The 16,765-nt window shown below is 42.8% G+C and overlaps 1 protein-coding gene across 2 annotated transcripts in view; it reads right to left on the bottom strand.

Annotated features, from left to right (window-relative positions):
- Positions 1 to 16,765, bottom strand: part of GAB3 (GRB2 associated binding protein 3) — an 83,600-nt gene that overhangs the window by 12,219 nt on the left and 54,616 nt on the right. For both annotated transcript variants that reach the window (XM_087859488.1, XM_045788958.2), the window contains exons 6-8: positions 16,380 to 16,599; positions 14,058 to 14,139; positions 12,861 to 12,963 (exon numbers count right to left, since the gene is read on the bottom strand). In XM_087859488.1, the coding sequence (XP_087715614.1) occupies positions 12,861 to 12,963; positions 14,058 to 14,139; positions 16,380 to 16,599 (405 nt within the window). The remainder of the gene's footprint in view (positions 1 to 12,860; positions 12,964 to 14,057; positions 14,140 to 16,379; positions 16,600 to 16,765) is intronic.

Genomic DNA, 16,765 nt, shown 5'->3' with positions numbered 1-16,765 from the left:
AATAAAAACAAAAATAAACTATTGGGACTTCATCAAAATGAAAAGCTTCTGCACAGGGAAGGAAACAATCAACAAAGTTAAAAGGCAACCTACAGAATGGGAGAAGGTATTTGCAAAATACATGAACAACTTCTTACACAACTCAACACCCAAAAAACAAATAATCCAATTAAAAACAGGCAGAAGACATAACAGATGTTTCTCCAAAGAAGACATTCAGATGGCCAACAGACACATGAAAAGATGCTCAACATCACTGATCATCAGGGAAATGCAAATCAAAGCTACAATGAGATAACATCTCACACCTGTCAGAATGGCTAAAATCAAAAACACAAGATAGGGACTCCTGGCTGCCTCAGTCAGTAGAGCATGCGACTCTTGATTTCAGGGTTGTAAATTCAAGCCCCACATTGGGTGTAGAGATTACTAAAACAAAAACAAAAACAAAACAAAAAAACAAACCTGCAAGAAACAACAGGTGTTGACGAGGATATGGAGAAGAAGGAAGCCTCTTGCACTGTTGTTGGGAATGAAAACTGATGCAGCCACTGTGGAAAACAGTATGGAGGTTCCTCAAAAAATTAAACATAGAGCTACTCTATGACCCAGTAATTGCATGACTGGGTATCTCCCCAGAAAATACAAAAACACTAATTCAAAGGGATACATGCACCCCAACATTGATAGCAGCATTATCAACAACAGCCAAATTATGGAAGTAGCCCAAGTGTCCACTGACTGACGAATGGATAAAGAAGATGTGGTGTGTATACACATACACACACACACACACACACACACACACACACACAGGAATATTATTTGGCCATGAAAAAAACAACATCATGGATGGAGCTAGAGAGTATAATGCTAAGTGAAATAAGTCTATCAGAGAAAGACAAACAGCATATAATTTCACTCATATGTGGAATTTGAGAAACAAGACAAATGAGCAAAGGAAAAAAAAAAGAGAGGCAAAACAAGAAACAGACTCTTAACTATAGACAACACACCGGTGGTTACCAGAGGGGAGGTGGGGGGTGAAGGGTTAAATAGATGATGGGGATGAAGGAGGGCATTTGTCCTCATGAGCCATGGGTGCTGTATGAAAGTGCTGACTCACTATATTATATACCTGAAACTAATATAATGCGGGATGTTAACTACACTGGAATAAAAATAAAAACAAATAAATTTGGCTTAATCAAATTTAAACCCTTTGCTCTGCAAAAGACAGAAGAAAATGAAAAGGCAAGCTCCAGACTAAAAAGAAAATTTTTGCAAGTCACATATCAGATGACCTGTACACAGAATATGTAAAGAGCTCTCAAAACCCAATGTAAGCAGACAAAAAACCCAATTAAAACTCAGGCAAGAGGATCCAACAGATAGCGACTCCATCAAAGAAGATACATAAATGCCAAACATGCACACAGAAATAAGTCTGACATCATTTGCCATTAGGGAAATACATGTTAAGACTCCAATGACATACCACTACCTACATATTAGAATGTCCAAATTAAAGAAAATACAAAAACAGAGGAGTTAAGATGGCGGAGGAGTAGGAGACACCGTTTTCAGCCGGTCCCCCGAGTCGAGCTGGATAGGTACCAGACCAGCCTAAACAACCACGGAACCAGCCTGAGACGCAGGAAGATGCATCTGGATCTCTACAAATGAACATCTCCAGCGCTGAGTATTGAGGTACGAAGCGGGGAGCCATGAAACTGTGCACAGATATCGGAAGATAAACGGAAGGGGGAGGGAGCCGCCGCGTTCGGGCGCCGGGAAGCGGTAGCCACTTGCACGGGGGAGCGGGCGGGCTCGCGGTTGGCACCCGCAAAACAGCAGACTGAGACCGTGAGCCGGGTGCGCGCGCCACCAGGCATCTCGCGGAACACCGGAATCCCGGTGCGCTCACTGGATCCAGACTGAGACCGGGAGCTTCCGGAGCGCGCGCGGGGCGGCTGGCGGCTGGCGGCGTTAGAAACACAAAGGACAGAGATGCGCCGGCCCTCGAAGTGAGGGCTGGACGCCGGGTGTGGGGCGCACATCCCGGGACGCTGCAGGGTTGAGCAGCACCAACAGTAACAGAGTTAAAGTGGCCAGGACATTAGTAGAGAACGGGCCGCAATCCCTCTGTTCTGTGACAGAGGCTGAAATTCGGCCGCTGCTGCTCTGACTCTCAGAAGAGGCACAGCAAACCGCCAGGGAAAGCTGCCAGAGAACAAAAGCCTGGAAATACCAGCTCAGGGAGTGCCCATCCCCATCCCCCCTCGCAGGGGACACGATGACTCTACCCAAACAGGGTTGCCTGAGTATCGGCGCGGCAGGCCCCTCCCCCAGAACACAGAAGGCAGGCTGAAAAATCAAGAAGCCCACAACCCGGGCGCCTGGGTGGCGCAGTCATTGAGCGCCTGCCTTCGGCTCAGGGCGTGATCCCGGTGTTCCGGAAAGGAGTCCCTCATCGGGCTCCTCCGCTGGGAGCCTGCTTCTTCCTCTCCCACTCCCCTGCTTCTGTTCCCTCTCTCGCTGGTTGGCTGCCACATAAATAAATAAATAAAATCTTTAAAGAAGAAGCCCACATCCCTAAGATCCCTATAAAACAAGGGGCACGGCCTGGGACCCAGTCAATAATTTGGGCTCTGGACAGCCCCGCAGCCTCTCCTCACCAGAATGACAAGAAGGAGAAGCCCCCCCTCCCAGCAAAGAAAAGACAGTGAGTCTGTGGCCTCTGCCACAGAAATAATGGATATGGATGTAACCAAAGTATCAGAAATGGAATTCAGAGTAACGATGGTCAAAATGATGAGTAGAATTGAAAAAACTATTAATGAAAAGGTTACTGAGAATATAGAATCCCTAAGGACAGAAATGAGAGCAAATCTGACAGAAATTAAAAATTCTATGAGCCAAATGCAGGCAAAACTAGAGGCTCTGACGGCCAGGGTCACAGAAGCAGAGGAACGGGTTAGTGAATTGGAGGATGGGTTAATAGAGGAAAAAACGAAAATAGAAGCTGGTCTTAAAAAAATCCACGCCCACGAATGTAGGTTACGGGAGATTACTGACTCAATGAAACGATCCAATGTTAGAATCATCGGCATCCCCGAGGGGGTGGAGAAAAACAGAGGTCTAGAAGAGATATTTGAACAAATTGTAGCTGAAAACTTCCCTAGTCTAGCAAGGGAAACAAACATTCGTGTCCAAGAGGCAGAGAGGACCCCTCCCAAGCTCAACCATGACAAACCTACGCCACGTCACGTCATAGTGCATTTCGCAAATATTAGATCCAAGGATACAGTATTGAAAGCGGCCAGGGCAAAGAAATTTCTCACGTACCAAGGCAAAGGCATCAGAATTACGTCAGACCTGTCTACACAGACCTGGAATGAGAGAAAGGGTTGGGGGAGCATCTTTAAAGCTCTTTCAGAGAAAAACATGCAGCCAAGGATCCTTTATCCAGCAAGACTGTCATTCAGAATTGATGGAGAAATAAAGACATTTCAGAATTGCCAGTCACTAACCAATTTCGTAACCACGAAACCAGCCCTACAGGAGATATTACGGGGGGTTCTATAAAAGTAAAAAGGCCCCAAGAGTGATACAGAACAGAAAGTCACAGCCAATACAAACAAAGACTTTACTGGCAACATGGCATCATTAAAATCATATCTCTCAGTAATCAGTCTTAATGTAAATGGTTTGAACCATCCCATAAAGTGCCACAGGGTTGCAGATTGGATAAAAAAAAATGACCCATCCATTTGCTGTCTACAAGAGACTCATTTCAAACCCAAAGATGCATTCAGACTGAGAGTAAGGGGATGGAGTACCATCTTTCACGCAAATGGACCTCAAAAGAAAGCTGGGGTAGCAATTCTCATATCAGATAAATTGGATTTTAAACTACAGACTATAGTTAGAGATGCAGAAGGGCACTATATTATTCTTAAAGGAAGTATTCAACAACTGGATATGACAATTATAAATATATATGCCCCCAACAGGGGCACAGCAAGATACACAAGCCAACTCTTAACCAGAATAAAGAGACATATAAATAAAAATACATTAATAGTAGGGGACTTCAACACTCCACTATCAGAAATAGACAGAACACCCTGGCAAAAACTAAGCAAAGAATCAAAGGCTTTGAATGCCATACTCGACGAATTGGACCTCATAGATATATATAGAACACTACACCCCAGAACCAAAGAATACTCATTCTATTCTAATGCCCATGGAACATTCTCAAGAATAGACCATGTTCTGGGACACAAAACAGGTCTCAACCGATACCAAAAGATTGAAATTATCCCCTGCATATTCTCAGACCACAACGCTCTGAAATTGGAACTCAACCACAAGGAAAAATTTGGAAGAAACTCAAACACTTGGAGACTAAGAACCATCCTGCTCAGGAATGACTCGATAAACCAGGAAATCAAAAATCAAATTAAACAATTTATGGAGACCAATGAGAATGAAAATACAACAGTCCCAAACCTATGGAATACTGCAAAGGCAGTCCTAAGGGGGAAATACATAGCCATCCAAGCCTCACTCAAAAGAATAGAAAAATCTAAAATGCAGTTTTTATATTCTCACCTCAAGAAGCTGGAACAGCAACAGAGGGACAGGCCTCATCCACGCACGAGGAAGCAGTTGACCAAAATTAGAGCTGAAATCAATCAAGCAGAAACCAGAAGTATAGTAGAGCAGATCAACAGGACTAGAAGCTGGTTCTTTGAGAGAATCAATAAAATTGACAGACCACTGGCAAGACTTATCCAAAAGAAAAGAGAAAGGACCCAGATTATTAAAATTACGAATGAAAAAGGAGAGGTCACGACACACACCATTGATATTGGAAGGATTATTAGAAATTTTTATCAACAGCTATATGCCAATAAACTAAGCAATCTGGAAGAGATGGAATCCTTCCTGGAAACCTATAAACTACCAAGATTGAAACCGGAAGAAATTGATTTCTTAAACAGGCTAATTAATTATGAAGAAATTGAGTCAGTGATAAACAACCTTCCAAATAACAAAACTCCAGGCCCGGACGGTTTTCTGGGGAATTCTACCAAACATTCAAAGAAGAAATAATACCTATTCTCCTAAAGCTATTTCAAAAAATAGAAACAGAAGGAAAGCTACCAAACTCATTCTATGAGGCCAATATTACCTTGATCCCCAAACCAGGCAAAGACCCCCTCAAAAAGGAGAATTACAGACCGATCTCCCTAATGAATATGGACGCCAAAATCCTCAACAAGATACTTGCTAATAGAATCCAACAGTACATTAAAAGGATTATCCATCACGATCAAGTGGAATTCATACCTGGGATGCAAGCGTGGTTCAATATTCGCAAATCAATCAGCATGATACATCATATCAACAAGAAAAGACTCAGGAACCATATGATCCTCTCAATCGATGCCGAAAAAGCATTTGACAAAATACAGCATCCTTTCCTGATTAAAACCCTTCAGAGTGTAGGAATAGAGGGTACATTTCTCAAGCTCATAAAAGCCATCTATGAAAAGCCTACTGCAAATATTATTCTCAATGGGGAAAAGCTGGAAGCCTTTCCCTTAAGATCACGAACATGACAAGGATGCCCACTCTCACCACTATTATTCAACATAGTACTAGAAGTCCTTGCAAAAGCAATCAGACAACAAAAAGGGATCAAAGGTATCCAAATCGGCAAAGAAGAAGTCAAAATGTCTCTCTTCGCAGATGACATGATACTCTATATGGAAAACCCAGAAGAATCCACTCCCAAACTATTGGAAGTTATAGAGCAATTCAGTAACGTGGCGGGATACAAAATCAATGCTCAGAAATCAGTTGCATTTCTATACACGAATAACGAGACCGAAGAAAGAGAAATTAGGGAATCCATCCCATTTACAATAGCACCAAAAACCATACGTTACCTTGGAATTAACTTAACCAGAGACGTAAAGGACCTATATTCTAGAAACTATAAATCGTTCTTGAAAGACATTGAAGAAGACACAAAAAGATGGAAAAATATTCCATGCTCATGGATCGGAAGAATTAACATAGTTAAAATGTCCATGCTACCCAGAGCAATCTACACTTTCAATGCTATCCCGATCAAAATACCAATGACATTTTTCAAAGAACTGGAACAAATAGTCCTTAAAATTGTATGGAACCAAAAAAGGCCCTGAATCGCCAAGGAACTGTTGAAAAGGAAAAACAAAGCTGGGGGCATCACAATGCCGGATTTCGAGCTGTACTACAAAGCTGTGATCACAAAGACAGCATGGTACTGGCACAAAAACAGACACATAGACCAAGGGAACAGAATAGAGAGCCCAGAAATGGACCCTCGGCTCTTTGGGCAACTAATATTTGATAAAGCAGGAAAAAACATCCGGTGGGAAAAAGACAGTCTCTTCACTAAATGGTGCTGGGAAAATTGGACAGCTACATGCAAGAGAATGAAACTTGACCACTCTCTCACACCATACACCAAAATAAACTCCAAATGGATGAAAGACCTCGATGTGAGACAGGAATCCATCAAAATCCTAGAGGAGAACATAGGCAGCAACCTCTACGACATCGGCCAAATCAACTTTTTTCATGACACATCCCCAAAGGCAAGAGAAACAAAAGATAAAATGAATTTATGGGACTTCATCAAGATTAAAAGTTTCTGCACAGCCAAGGAAACAGTCAGAAAAACTAAGAGGCAGCCCACGGAATGGGAGAATATATTTGCAAATGATACTACAGATAAAGGACTGGTATCCAAGTTCTACAAAGAACTTCTCAAACTCAATACACGAGAAACATATAAACAAATCAAAAAATGGGCAGAAGATATGAACAGACACTTTTCCAATGAAGAGATACAAATGGCTAACAGACACATGAAAAAATGTTCAAAATCATTAGCCATCAAGGAAATTCAAATCAAAACCACACTGAGATACCACCTTACGCCAGTTAGAATGGCAAAAATAGACAAGGCAAGAAACAACAATTGTTGGAGAGGATGTGGAGAAAGGGGATCCCTCCTACATTGTTGGTGGGAATGCAAGTTGGTACAGCCACTCTGGAAAACAGTGTGGAGGTCCCTTAAAAAGTTAAAAATTGAGCTACCCTATGATCCAGCCATTGCACTACTGGGTGTTTACCCCAAAGATACAGACGTAGTGAAGAGAAGGGCCGTATGCACCCCAATGTTCATAGCAGCAATGTCCACAATAGCTAAATCGTGGAAGGAGCCGAGATGCCCTTCAACAGATGACTGGATTAAGAAGTTGTGGTCCATATATACAATGGAATATTACTCAGCTATCAGAAAGAACGAGTTCTCAACATTTGCTACAACATGGATGGCACTGGAGGAGATAATGCTAAGTGAAATAAGTCAAGCAGAGAAAGACAATTATCATATGATTGCTCTCATCTATGGAACATAAGAACTAGGACGATCGGTAGGGGAAGAAAGGGATAAAGAAAGGGGGGGTAATCAGAAGGGGGAATGAAACATGAGAGACTATGGACTCTGAGAAACAAACTGAGGGCCTCAGAGGGGAGGGGGGTGGGGGAATGGGATAGACCGGTGATGGGTAGTAAGGAGGGCACGTATTGCATGGTGCACTGGGTGTTATACACAACTAATGAATCATCGAGCCTTACATCGGAAACCGGGGATGTACTGTATGGTGACTAACATAATATAATATAAAATCATTAAAAAAAAAAAGAAAGAAAATACAAAAACAAAAAACCACAGGACCAAGTATGCTCCAGCGGAGCAACTAAAACTCTCATAAAGAGTTGATGAGTGTGCAAAATGGTACAGCCATTATGGAAAAGGTTTTGGCAGTATCTTGTGAAGTTAAACATACAACTGATGACCCAGTTAAACACAGTTGATAACCCAGCCATCTCACTTCTGGGTATTTACCCTAGAGGAGGATTTTTCAACAGCGGCATTATTGACTTTTGGGGTCAGATAATTCTCTGTTGTGGGGAGTTGTGCTATCCACCGTAGGATGCGTAGCATCATCCCTGAACTCTTCCTGCTAAAATGCCAGCACCACAACCCCCTGTGCCAGGTTGTGTCAACCAAAAAGGTCTCTAGACATTGCCGAATGTCCCTTATGGGGCTAAATCATCCCCAGTAGAGAAACACTGCTCTAGAGAAATGAAAACTTATGCCCATACAGAATCTGTAAAAGGCCTTCAAGATCAGGAACAAGACAAGGTGGCCCACTTTTGCAATTTCTATTCAACAAAGTATTGGAAGTTCTAGCTATATACAGCAATTAGGCAAGAAAAAAAAAAGGCAGCCCAATTGGAAAAGAATAAGCAAAATAATCTGTTGTCAACATGGTCTTATATGTAGAAAACTGTAAAGATTCCATGCAAAAAAAATAACAAACAAATTCGGCAAAGTTGCAGGATACAAAAATCACACCCAAAATTCAGTTGCATTTCTTTTTTTTTTTTAAAGAATTTATTTATTTGACGGAGAGAGGACAGCCAGCGAGAGAGGGAACACAAGCAGAGGGAGTGGGAGAGGAAGAAGCAGGCTCCCGGCCAAGGAGCCTGATGCGGGGCTTGAACCCAGAACACTAGGATCACTCCCTGAGCCATAGGCAGACGCTTAACAACTGCGCCACCCAGGCGCCCCTCAGTTGCATTTCTATACACTAACTGAACCATCTGAGAAAAGGAAATCAAGAAACGATATCATTTACAACAACATCAAAAAGAATGAAGTATTTGGGAATAAATTTAACCAATGACTTATAATGACAACTACAAAACATTGTTGAAAGAAAGCAAAGCAGGCATAAATAAGTGGGAAGACATTTCCATGTATGTTCGTGGACTGGAAGACTTAATATTGTTGAGATCACAACATTACCCAAAGCATTCTGTAGATTCGATGCATTCCCTATCAAAATCCCAATGAGATTTTCGGCAGAAATAGAAAAATCCATCTTAAAACCCTTGGAATCTCTCAAGGAACCCTGGATAGCCAAGTCAATGTTGAAAAAGAACAAAGCTGGAGGACTCACTTTCTGATTTCAAAACTTACTGTAAATCTACTGTACATTAAAACAGTGTGATACTGGAGTGAGGACAGACGTGAAAGCCAACGAGCCCAGAAGTCACCTTCACATACATGGTCAACTGACTTTCAGTGAAAGTGCTGAGACCACTCAGTGGGGAAAGGGCAGTTTTTCCAACAAATTATGCTGGGAAAACTGGATATCCACATGCAAAAGAATGAAGTTGGAGCCTAACCTTAGACCACACATAAAAATTAACTCAATAAGGATTAAAGACCTCAACATAAGAGCTAAAAGTATAAAACTCTTAGAAGAAAACGTTAAGAGAAAACTTCATGACACTGGATTTGGCAATGATTTATTGGATATGATATCAAAAGCAGAGGCAATAGAAGAAAAAAAGAAATTTGACTTCATTATATTTAAAAGTTCTGTACATCAAAAGACACCACCAAGAGAGTGAAATGACAACCCAGAGAATGGAAGAAAATATTTGCAAATCATGATCTGATAAGGAGTTAATATCCATAATACGTTTTTGAAAAAACTTCTACAAGGCAACAACAAAACACACCAACAACCTAATTCAAAAATGGGTAAAGGACTCGATTAGCCATTTTTCCAAAGATCCACAAATGGCCAATAAGCACATGAAAAGATGCTTAACATCATTAGTCATCAGGGAAATGCAAGCAAAAACCACCACTGCACACCCAGGAGGATGCCTATAATTAAAAACGGACCAACACATGGAAAATAACAAATACTGGTGAGATCGCAGAGTAATCAGAAGCTTTTGCACCTGCTAGTGGAAATGCAAAATGGTTTGGCTGCTGTGGAAAACAGTTTGGTGGTTCCTCAAAAAGTTAAACATAAATTATCATAGGATGCAGCAATTTCGCCTCTAGGTATATATCCAAAAGAACTGAAACCAAAGACTCAGATATGGGTACACGCATGTTCCTGGCAGCATTACTCACAATAGCCAGAAGGTAGACACAACTCAAATGTCCATCAACAGATGACGGTGGTCTCTCCATACAACGGAGTATTAGCTTCAGAAAGGAATGCAATTTTGAGACATGCTACAATATGAATGAACCCTGAAGACACTCTGCTACGTGAAAGGCAGGCACGAAAGGACATGTATCTTATGATTCCACTTCAGTGAGGCACCTAGAATAGGCATATTCACAAAGCCACAAAGTAGAACAGAGGTTTTCAGGGGCTTTGCGGAGAGGGCCTAGGGAGTTATTGTTTAATGGGTACAGAGTTTCTGTTGGGGATGATGGAAAAGTTCTGGAAAGAGATAGTGATGATGGTTGCACAACATTGTGAACATAGCTTAGTGCCACAGAACTGTTCACCTAAAAATGGTTAAAATGGTACATCTTATGTTCTGTATATTCCACTTTAGTAAAAGATACCAAAAAATCCCAAAATCTGTGAAAGAACGTTGCTGGGGCACCTGGCTGGCTCAGTCAGGAGAGTATGTGACTCTTGGTCTTGGGGTTGTGAGTTCGAGCCCCACGCTGGGCATGGAGCTTACTTAAAACAAAACAAAAAAAACAATGTTTGTTACAATTCCATTCACAAATGCCAACAAACTTGAAACAATTCAAATGTCCTTCAATCGGTAAGTAGACAAACCGTGGCACATCCATACACTTGAACAGTATTCGCCAATAAACAGAAAGAACTATCAACCCTGTTATGACTTGGGTGAATCTCAAAGACATTCAACTGAGTGAAAGAAACCAGTCTCCAAAGACGGCATACTATATGATTCCATTTATGTGGCATTCTTGAAAAGACAAAACTATAGCGACGAAGAATACATCAGTGGTTGCCAGGGATTTCGGTTGTGGGCGGGTGTGACTATGAAGACGTAGCACGAAGGAGTACCTTGAAGTTGTTCTGTGTCCTGATTGTGGCGGTGGTTATGTGAATCTACATATATGTTAAAATTCATAGAACTGCACACCAAGAGAAAGTCAGTTTCATTGTAAGATCATCTAAAAACTAAAAAGCATTATAATGCCATAATAAAACATTTGATGTGAGATTTAGGGTCTAGAATTCTACTATAAAAGTCTTACAAAACTATTGAAATTATAGAATGTGAAAGTCTTGTAAAAAAGAGATCACATAAGTTAAAATTGTCATTCTTCTAAATTTTCTATAATTTCACAAACATTGGAAGAAACTAAAAAAGGATACATAAATTTAATAAAACAAAACTTATATTTCAGCCCCTGGCCTAAATTTTTACATTCAGATCAGACCTTGTTCTCAGAAAAAAAATTAACACATATGATTAGGTGCAAAATCAATATCAAACCTTATGAGTCATTTGGGTTGTTATGTGGAACAAAAGTGAAATAATGTAACTCAAAGTCATTTGAAATTATTATATCACTACAGTTGAAGAGACACACAATTGAATGAGATGGGATAGACTTTAGATAGGCTTTCAACACACCTATATGGTGCTTTCCCCACAGTTACCCGCCTTCAGCCAGTATTCTGGGCTCTTAAATCTACGGTGTCAAATGGCCTCGAAATGCCCAGTCATTAACTAATAATTATAAACTTAGGCAAGAAATCAATCTGTAACTGTGTTGTTAATAAAACAGTGGGCTTTCTCATAACCTCAAAGATCAGGGATGAACTGCTAGGATCTGGAATGACTCTACACTTGCTTCTATTAGGTTATAGATTCACTTCCCTTTTCTGTTCTCTGGAGACAGAGCACAGCTGGTCAGTATCCTTTATAAGAGTGTTTTCTTCTAGAAGTTTCCCAAGGGCCATTACTAAGTGTGAAAAACATTGGGAAGACCACAGCAGATTTGTATATGAGTCACTTTCCATCTGCATATGGTTAAGTGAACAGTTTTTATCAAATAGAAAGGCAAAATGAAGCATTTAATTACTGCTTCACTGGAGATGACCGTGTTTAGATTTTCACTTGCCTACTGACCTCATGCATAGGAGGGCCAGAACTGTCTTTTCAAAAGTACAGATAGTCACAGTGCCTTGAATATCGGTCTTCTAAGATCTCTTTTCAAAACTTCGCAGGTCAAACAGAGATTCTCTCTGGAGTTCCCTACATTAAGTTGCAGAACAGGCTCGGTTCTGGCTAACGTGCCTCATAATTCCCAGAGGTGCTAAAAATCCTTCTGTCTTCAAAAACCCATGCTGCCAACAGAATCCAAGTAAAGAGAACGGAAGGAATAACAGAAGGCTGGAGGGGGAGATTAATTACTTAATTAAAGGATGGGGATGTCAGGTCTCTATCCACTCAGGTCTATAGAAAGACCCTATAATCCGAGTCTCCAGACACTAAGACACATTCACAGCCCAGGACACTGTACTCCCTCCCACTGGGACTCCAAGTGATTTATCCTTTAGAAAGGTTCATAGGATATGTGAGTTTTCTCTGGACATCCAAAGAACTACAAAGTCATTGAGATCAAATCGGATATCACAGCCTTGGTGAAAAGAATTGCTGACATTTCCATTTTCCCATTACACATGTCTCAACCCTGGGTGTTCTTGCAATAGCATGGCCTCGAAATGCTAGGAGGAGCTGCATCCTGCAGGAAAGAAAACCAGCTTCAAATAGATTTGTTCCCAGTAACCTGGTATCACATTCAAGTGATTGTTTTCAGATTGCAGGAATCTTTCTGAAGTACATGTTTCCTTTATAATGAACTCATAAGAATATACATTGGGGTGAAGCATATGAAGAGTGAAACAGAGGATTACCATTTGGATGTAGCTTTCTTCCTCTTCTCTGGAAACAGAATTGGCAAAAAATCTTGCAGAATTAATACCGTTTCTTTCTGGAGAGAGAAATCTCGTTCGATTGCTGAGAACAAAAATATAGATGAGGTCAAAGCAATGTCTTACAGCTGCTCTGAAAGCCAGCCAGGAGCTGACAGGGTCCCCATGGGCTTTTCAGCCCTCCCCTTCCAGATACAATTTCTTTCTGGCCAAAGCAATTCCTCAAGCAACAGAGACTGCCCAGCTTCTGTCCCATTCTGGGGCAAACGGCTCCCAATTCTCAAGGGCTACTTTTTTCCAGACCCTCCATCGGACACAGCTCGCAAGCTTTCTAGAAACAGACCAAGGCATCACATCATTTAGAAAAAAAAATACAAACAAAAACAAAACACTCCTTTGGAGCTCTCTTGTTTCCATTCAAAGAAACTAGCGAAAGTAATGAGATGTGGCCATCCCTCTGATGGGATGAGAACAAGACTGCAAATCAATTTTCACCCTGCTCCTGAGTCAGAAGCACAGGCTGCATCTCTCTGCAGTCATGACTGGAAATAGAGCTCTTTGCAGAGGTCTGCTTTGCAAAGTGATTGTATCCTGTGGCATGGAGAAAGAACCAGGAAACTCTTGCGCCAGGCCCAAGACTCTGAAAATACAACTTCTAAAAGATGAGATGAGAGAGTGCACACACATTTTGGGGTTTGTCTGCCAGGTCCAAGAACCATCCCTCTATCTCTGAGAACTCCCTTCTACTTCGTTCACAAGGCTGGGCTTCTGGAAGCCATGTTGGTACTACCGACCCTTCCCCCTGGGCCACAGGTGATTCTACTCAGGCTGGGGCAGTACAATTCCCTCTCCCAGGAAATGTGAGTTGGGGTCGAAAAAGAGCCTATCTCTGTGGATACTGGAACTGTAGCATGTAAATAAGCTCAGGATCTCTGGTACATGTGAAGAGAGAAGCAGATGTGAGAGGTGGAGAGTTCCTTGGGTTCCCAACAGCTTGTTTCTGACTCCAGTATCCTGGGACATCCAGTTATATTCCTTCCTTTGTGATCTACAAAATATTTCTGGTTCATTATAACAAACCCCATCCCTCCTTTGACTTAAGCTAGATCAAGAGGGCTTCAGCTACATTTATTCAGAGGCTTAACTAAAACTGGTCCTTTCGAGCAATCAAAGACATACCAAGGTACGGTGCAGGTCCTGGTTAGAGATGCATGTTCCCGGATGGTGGAGAGGTTTCTCAGGTCCAGGGGAGGTGGCCGTGCTACAAGATAATACACGATATCCAGTATGTAAGTTCTCAGGAGTTCAAGGCCAGAATCTAAAGACTAAAATTATGACATTCCACTTACTTATTAGCACATCCAGTCCAAATTGATGAACAAGCAGCCCTGATGATGAGTGTGAATTCACTGACCTACCCTTCCCTACCTCACTGGTCACATTACCAGCGAGAGGTAACAATGGGGAGATACATTTAGTCAATATGCATTTGAGAACTCACTGCATATCAGGCATAGTTCTAGGTGTTGGGAGGCACAGTGTGAGCAAAACAGATGAAAGTCTCTGACCGTACGGAATCCCAAACCTACCTTATACTTGGCATGTCCAAAAGGGAAATTTTACCTTTCTTACTACAGGCAGAGATGGTCACCCAGGTTCTAGTCTTCCCCTCTTCCAGTTCATTGTCTACCTGATAATCTTTCTACGTAGAACATTCTTCCCCATCTCTCTGCCTGGTTAGTCATCTTCAGATCACAGCTCAATGTCTCCTGCTTAGGAAGGGCTTCTTTGACCTCCAGACAAGATCAGGCCCCACATCATGGGCTCTCATGAGTTCTTGTATTTACCCTTCATAGCGCTCCTTGCAGTTCGTAATGATATATTCATCTGTGATTATCTGATTCAGATCTAGACTGTGCTCTAGGAGGACAGGGATTTTTTTGGCTCATTCGTCACAGTCACCTTGGCACGTAGAGAAGCTCTTGGCACCTGACCCTTACTCCACCTCTGTGGTCCACCTCATTGAGTTGGTAATGCATGTATCCCTCTACCACGGCCTTGACCAGGTTCCTTTTGTTTCCTCCACTAGACTACACGGGTAGAGACTATTTAACTCCCCTCCATATCATCAGAGCCCAGGACAGTGACTTCTGCTGTTCAGTCAGTTTCCTGGGAGCCTCTGAGCTGGGCAAGGTACTGAGCTGGAAAGGACATGTGAGTCACACAGTCCCTGGGGAGAAGGTCTCTCCTGGTGGCATGAGACCTTGTTTCCTCTGAACATCCTAAGACAGGGTTCGTTCTTATTTGGCACTGACTTGATCATTCTTCTTCTTCCAGCTGGTTTTTACCTGTCTTCCTCCCCATCCCACTGAAGAAGCTGCTTCCTCATCTTCACATCCCACCCAGTGCCTAGCACAGGAGCACACGCAGCAGACATGCTGTCAGTGTGTCCGACTCAAGCTGAAGCGGGTGAGACTAGAATGACCAGGCATGAGTAGGGGCCTTGGCTACCAGCTTGGGGTATAGCTGCCTGAAGCAGTAGTTTTTCCAAAGAGTGAACAGAGGTGGGAACCAACCAGAGATCACAGTCATTGTACCAAATAGTTCCTGGTAATCACACAGACCTACTGGGCAAGTGGCGATGGGCAAGGATGAAGTTAGCAAGTTAGTTTGACCTGCTTTTCTTTCCGTCTTCTCCTTTCTCCCTCTCTGTCCATGCTGTTTGCAGACCAGAGAAGCTGCCTGGGAACAAGGCAGAAGCTTTGCGGAGCTCCGTGCTCATAGGATCCAGACTGCTCATTGCCCCCAGATACCGCTGCTGAGGGGCATGTGCAGGGCAGTGAGGGAGAAGTTGCATATGACCAGATCTGGCATTAAGGAATTCATGTCAGAAGTCATTCTTGGGGTACCTGGGTGGCTCAGTCGTTAAACACCTGCCTTCGGCTCAGGGCGTGATCCCAGAGTCCTGGGATCGAGCCCCGCATCGAGCTCCCTGCTGGGAGCCTGTTTCTTCCTCTCCCGCTCGCCCTGCTTGTGTTCCCCCCTCTCACTGGCTGTCTCTCTCTCTCTCTCTGTCAAATAAATAAATAAATAAAATCTTAAAAAAAAGAAGTCATTCTTGACTACCTCACTGTGATTACATTCAAGTCTGTTTAAACAAAGAGATGCCAGGTGGGTTTCATCATCATCACTTATTTCTGGGCCTTTGTTAGGGAAGCAGAAAAGATGAGCCCTCTGGAGTGAACTTGGCTTTGTAGGCTGTATTTGCAGGGCCGCAATGCCTTAAGTTCCAAGCCTCCTTTTCTCAGTGTGGGGTGGCAAGCTTTCCCAGCCCTTCCCATTCAGTCCTGGCCATTGCTTCGCACTGTTACACTTCCCAGCCCTCTGAGATGGTTCCTCCAGTGCTTTCTTCCCAGAGAGAGTCAAGAAGGAAACTTTTTTATATGGTCTCTAGGACCCGTATCCCCTCTCCTGCACAGCATGCCTAGTCAAGTGGCTTACGTTTTCTCTGAGGCTTGAGGTCTCTGTTCACTGGGGGAGGCTCCAGGTCTGCAGGCAGCTCAAGCAGTGGGCTGGAGACACTTCCTGGGCTCATTGGGATGTAGTCATCATGGCTGCGGTGGGTTCTAAGACCAGAGATGGCCGCCTGGGGGCCCATGGGCACATAGCCATCTTCGGCCCCGGCTGAAGCCGTGGGGTACACTGGGGAGAACCTGCACGGCTGCAAGAGAACAGGCACAGGTGGGGAAGCACAGAGCAGTCATGGAAGTGGCTCCCAGCGGGGCTGCCAAGGCTGCACACAGGGCTTCGGTTGCCAATTATCCAAGAATAACTTTGAACTTCCTTAGGAAAGTCAGATAAGCCTCTAACTCCAGCTCTGTCTCTGC

Source organism: Ursus americanus, chromosome X (genome assembly GCF_024610735.1).
Source record: "Ursus americanus isolate L20-20 chromosome X, mUrsAme1.1.p, whole genome shotgun sequence".
In the NCBI taxonomy this organism is placed as follows: domain Eukaryota; kingdom Metazoa; phylum Chordata; class Mammalia; order Carnivora; family Ursidae; genus Ursus; species Ursus americanus.
Note: the sequence above shows the minus strand (reverse complement) of the source record. Positions and strands in the feature narration are given on the sequence as shown.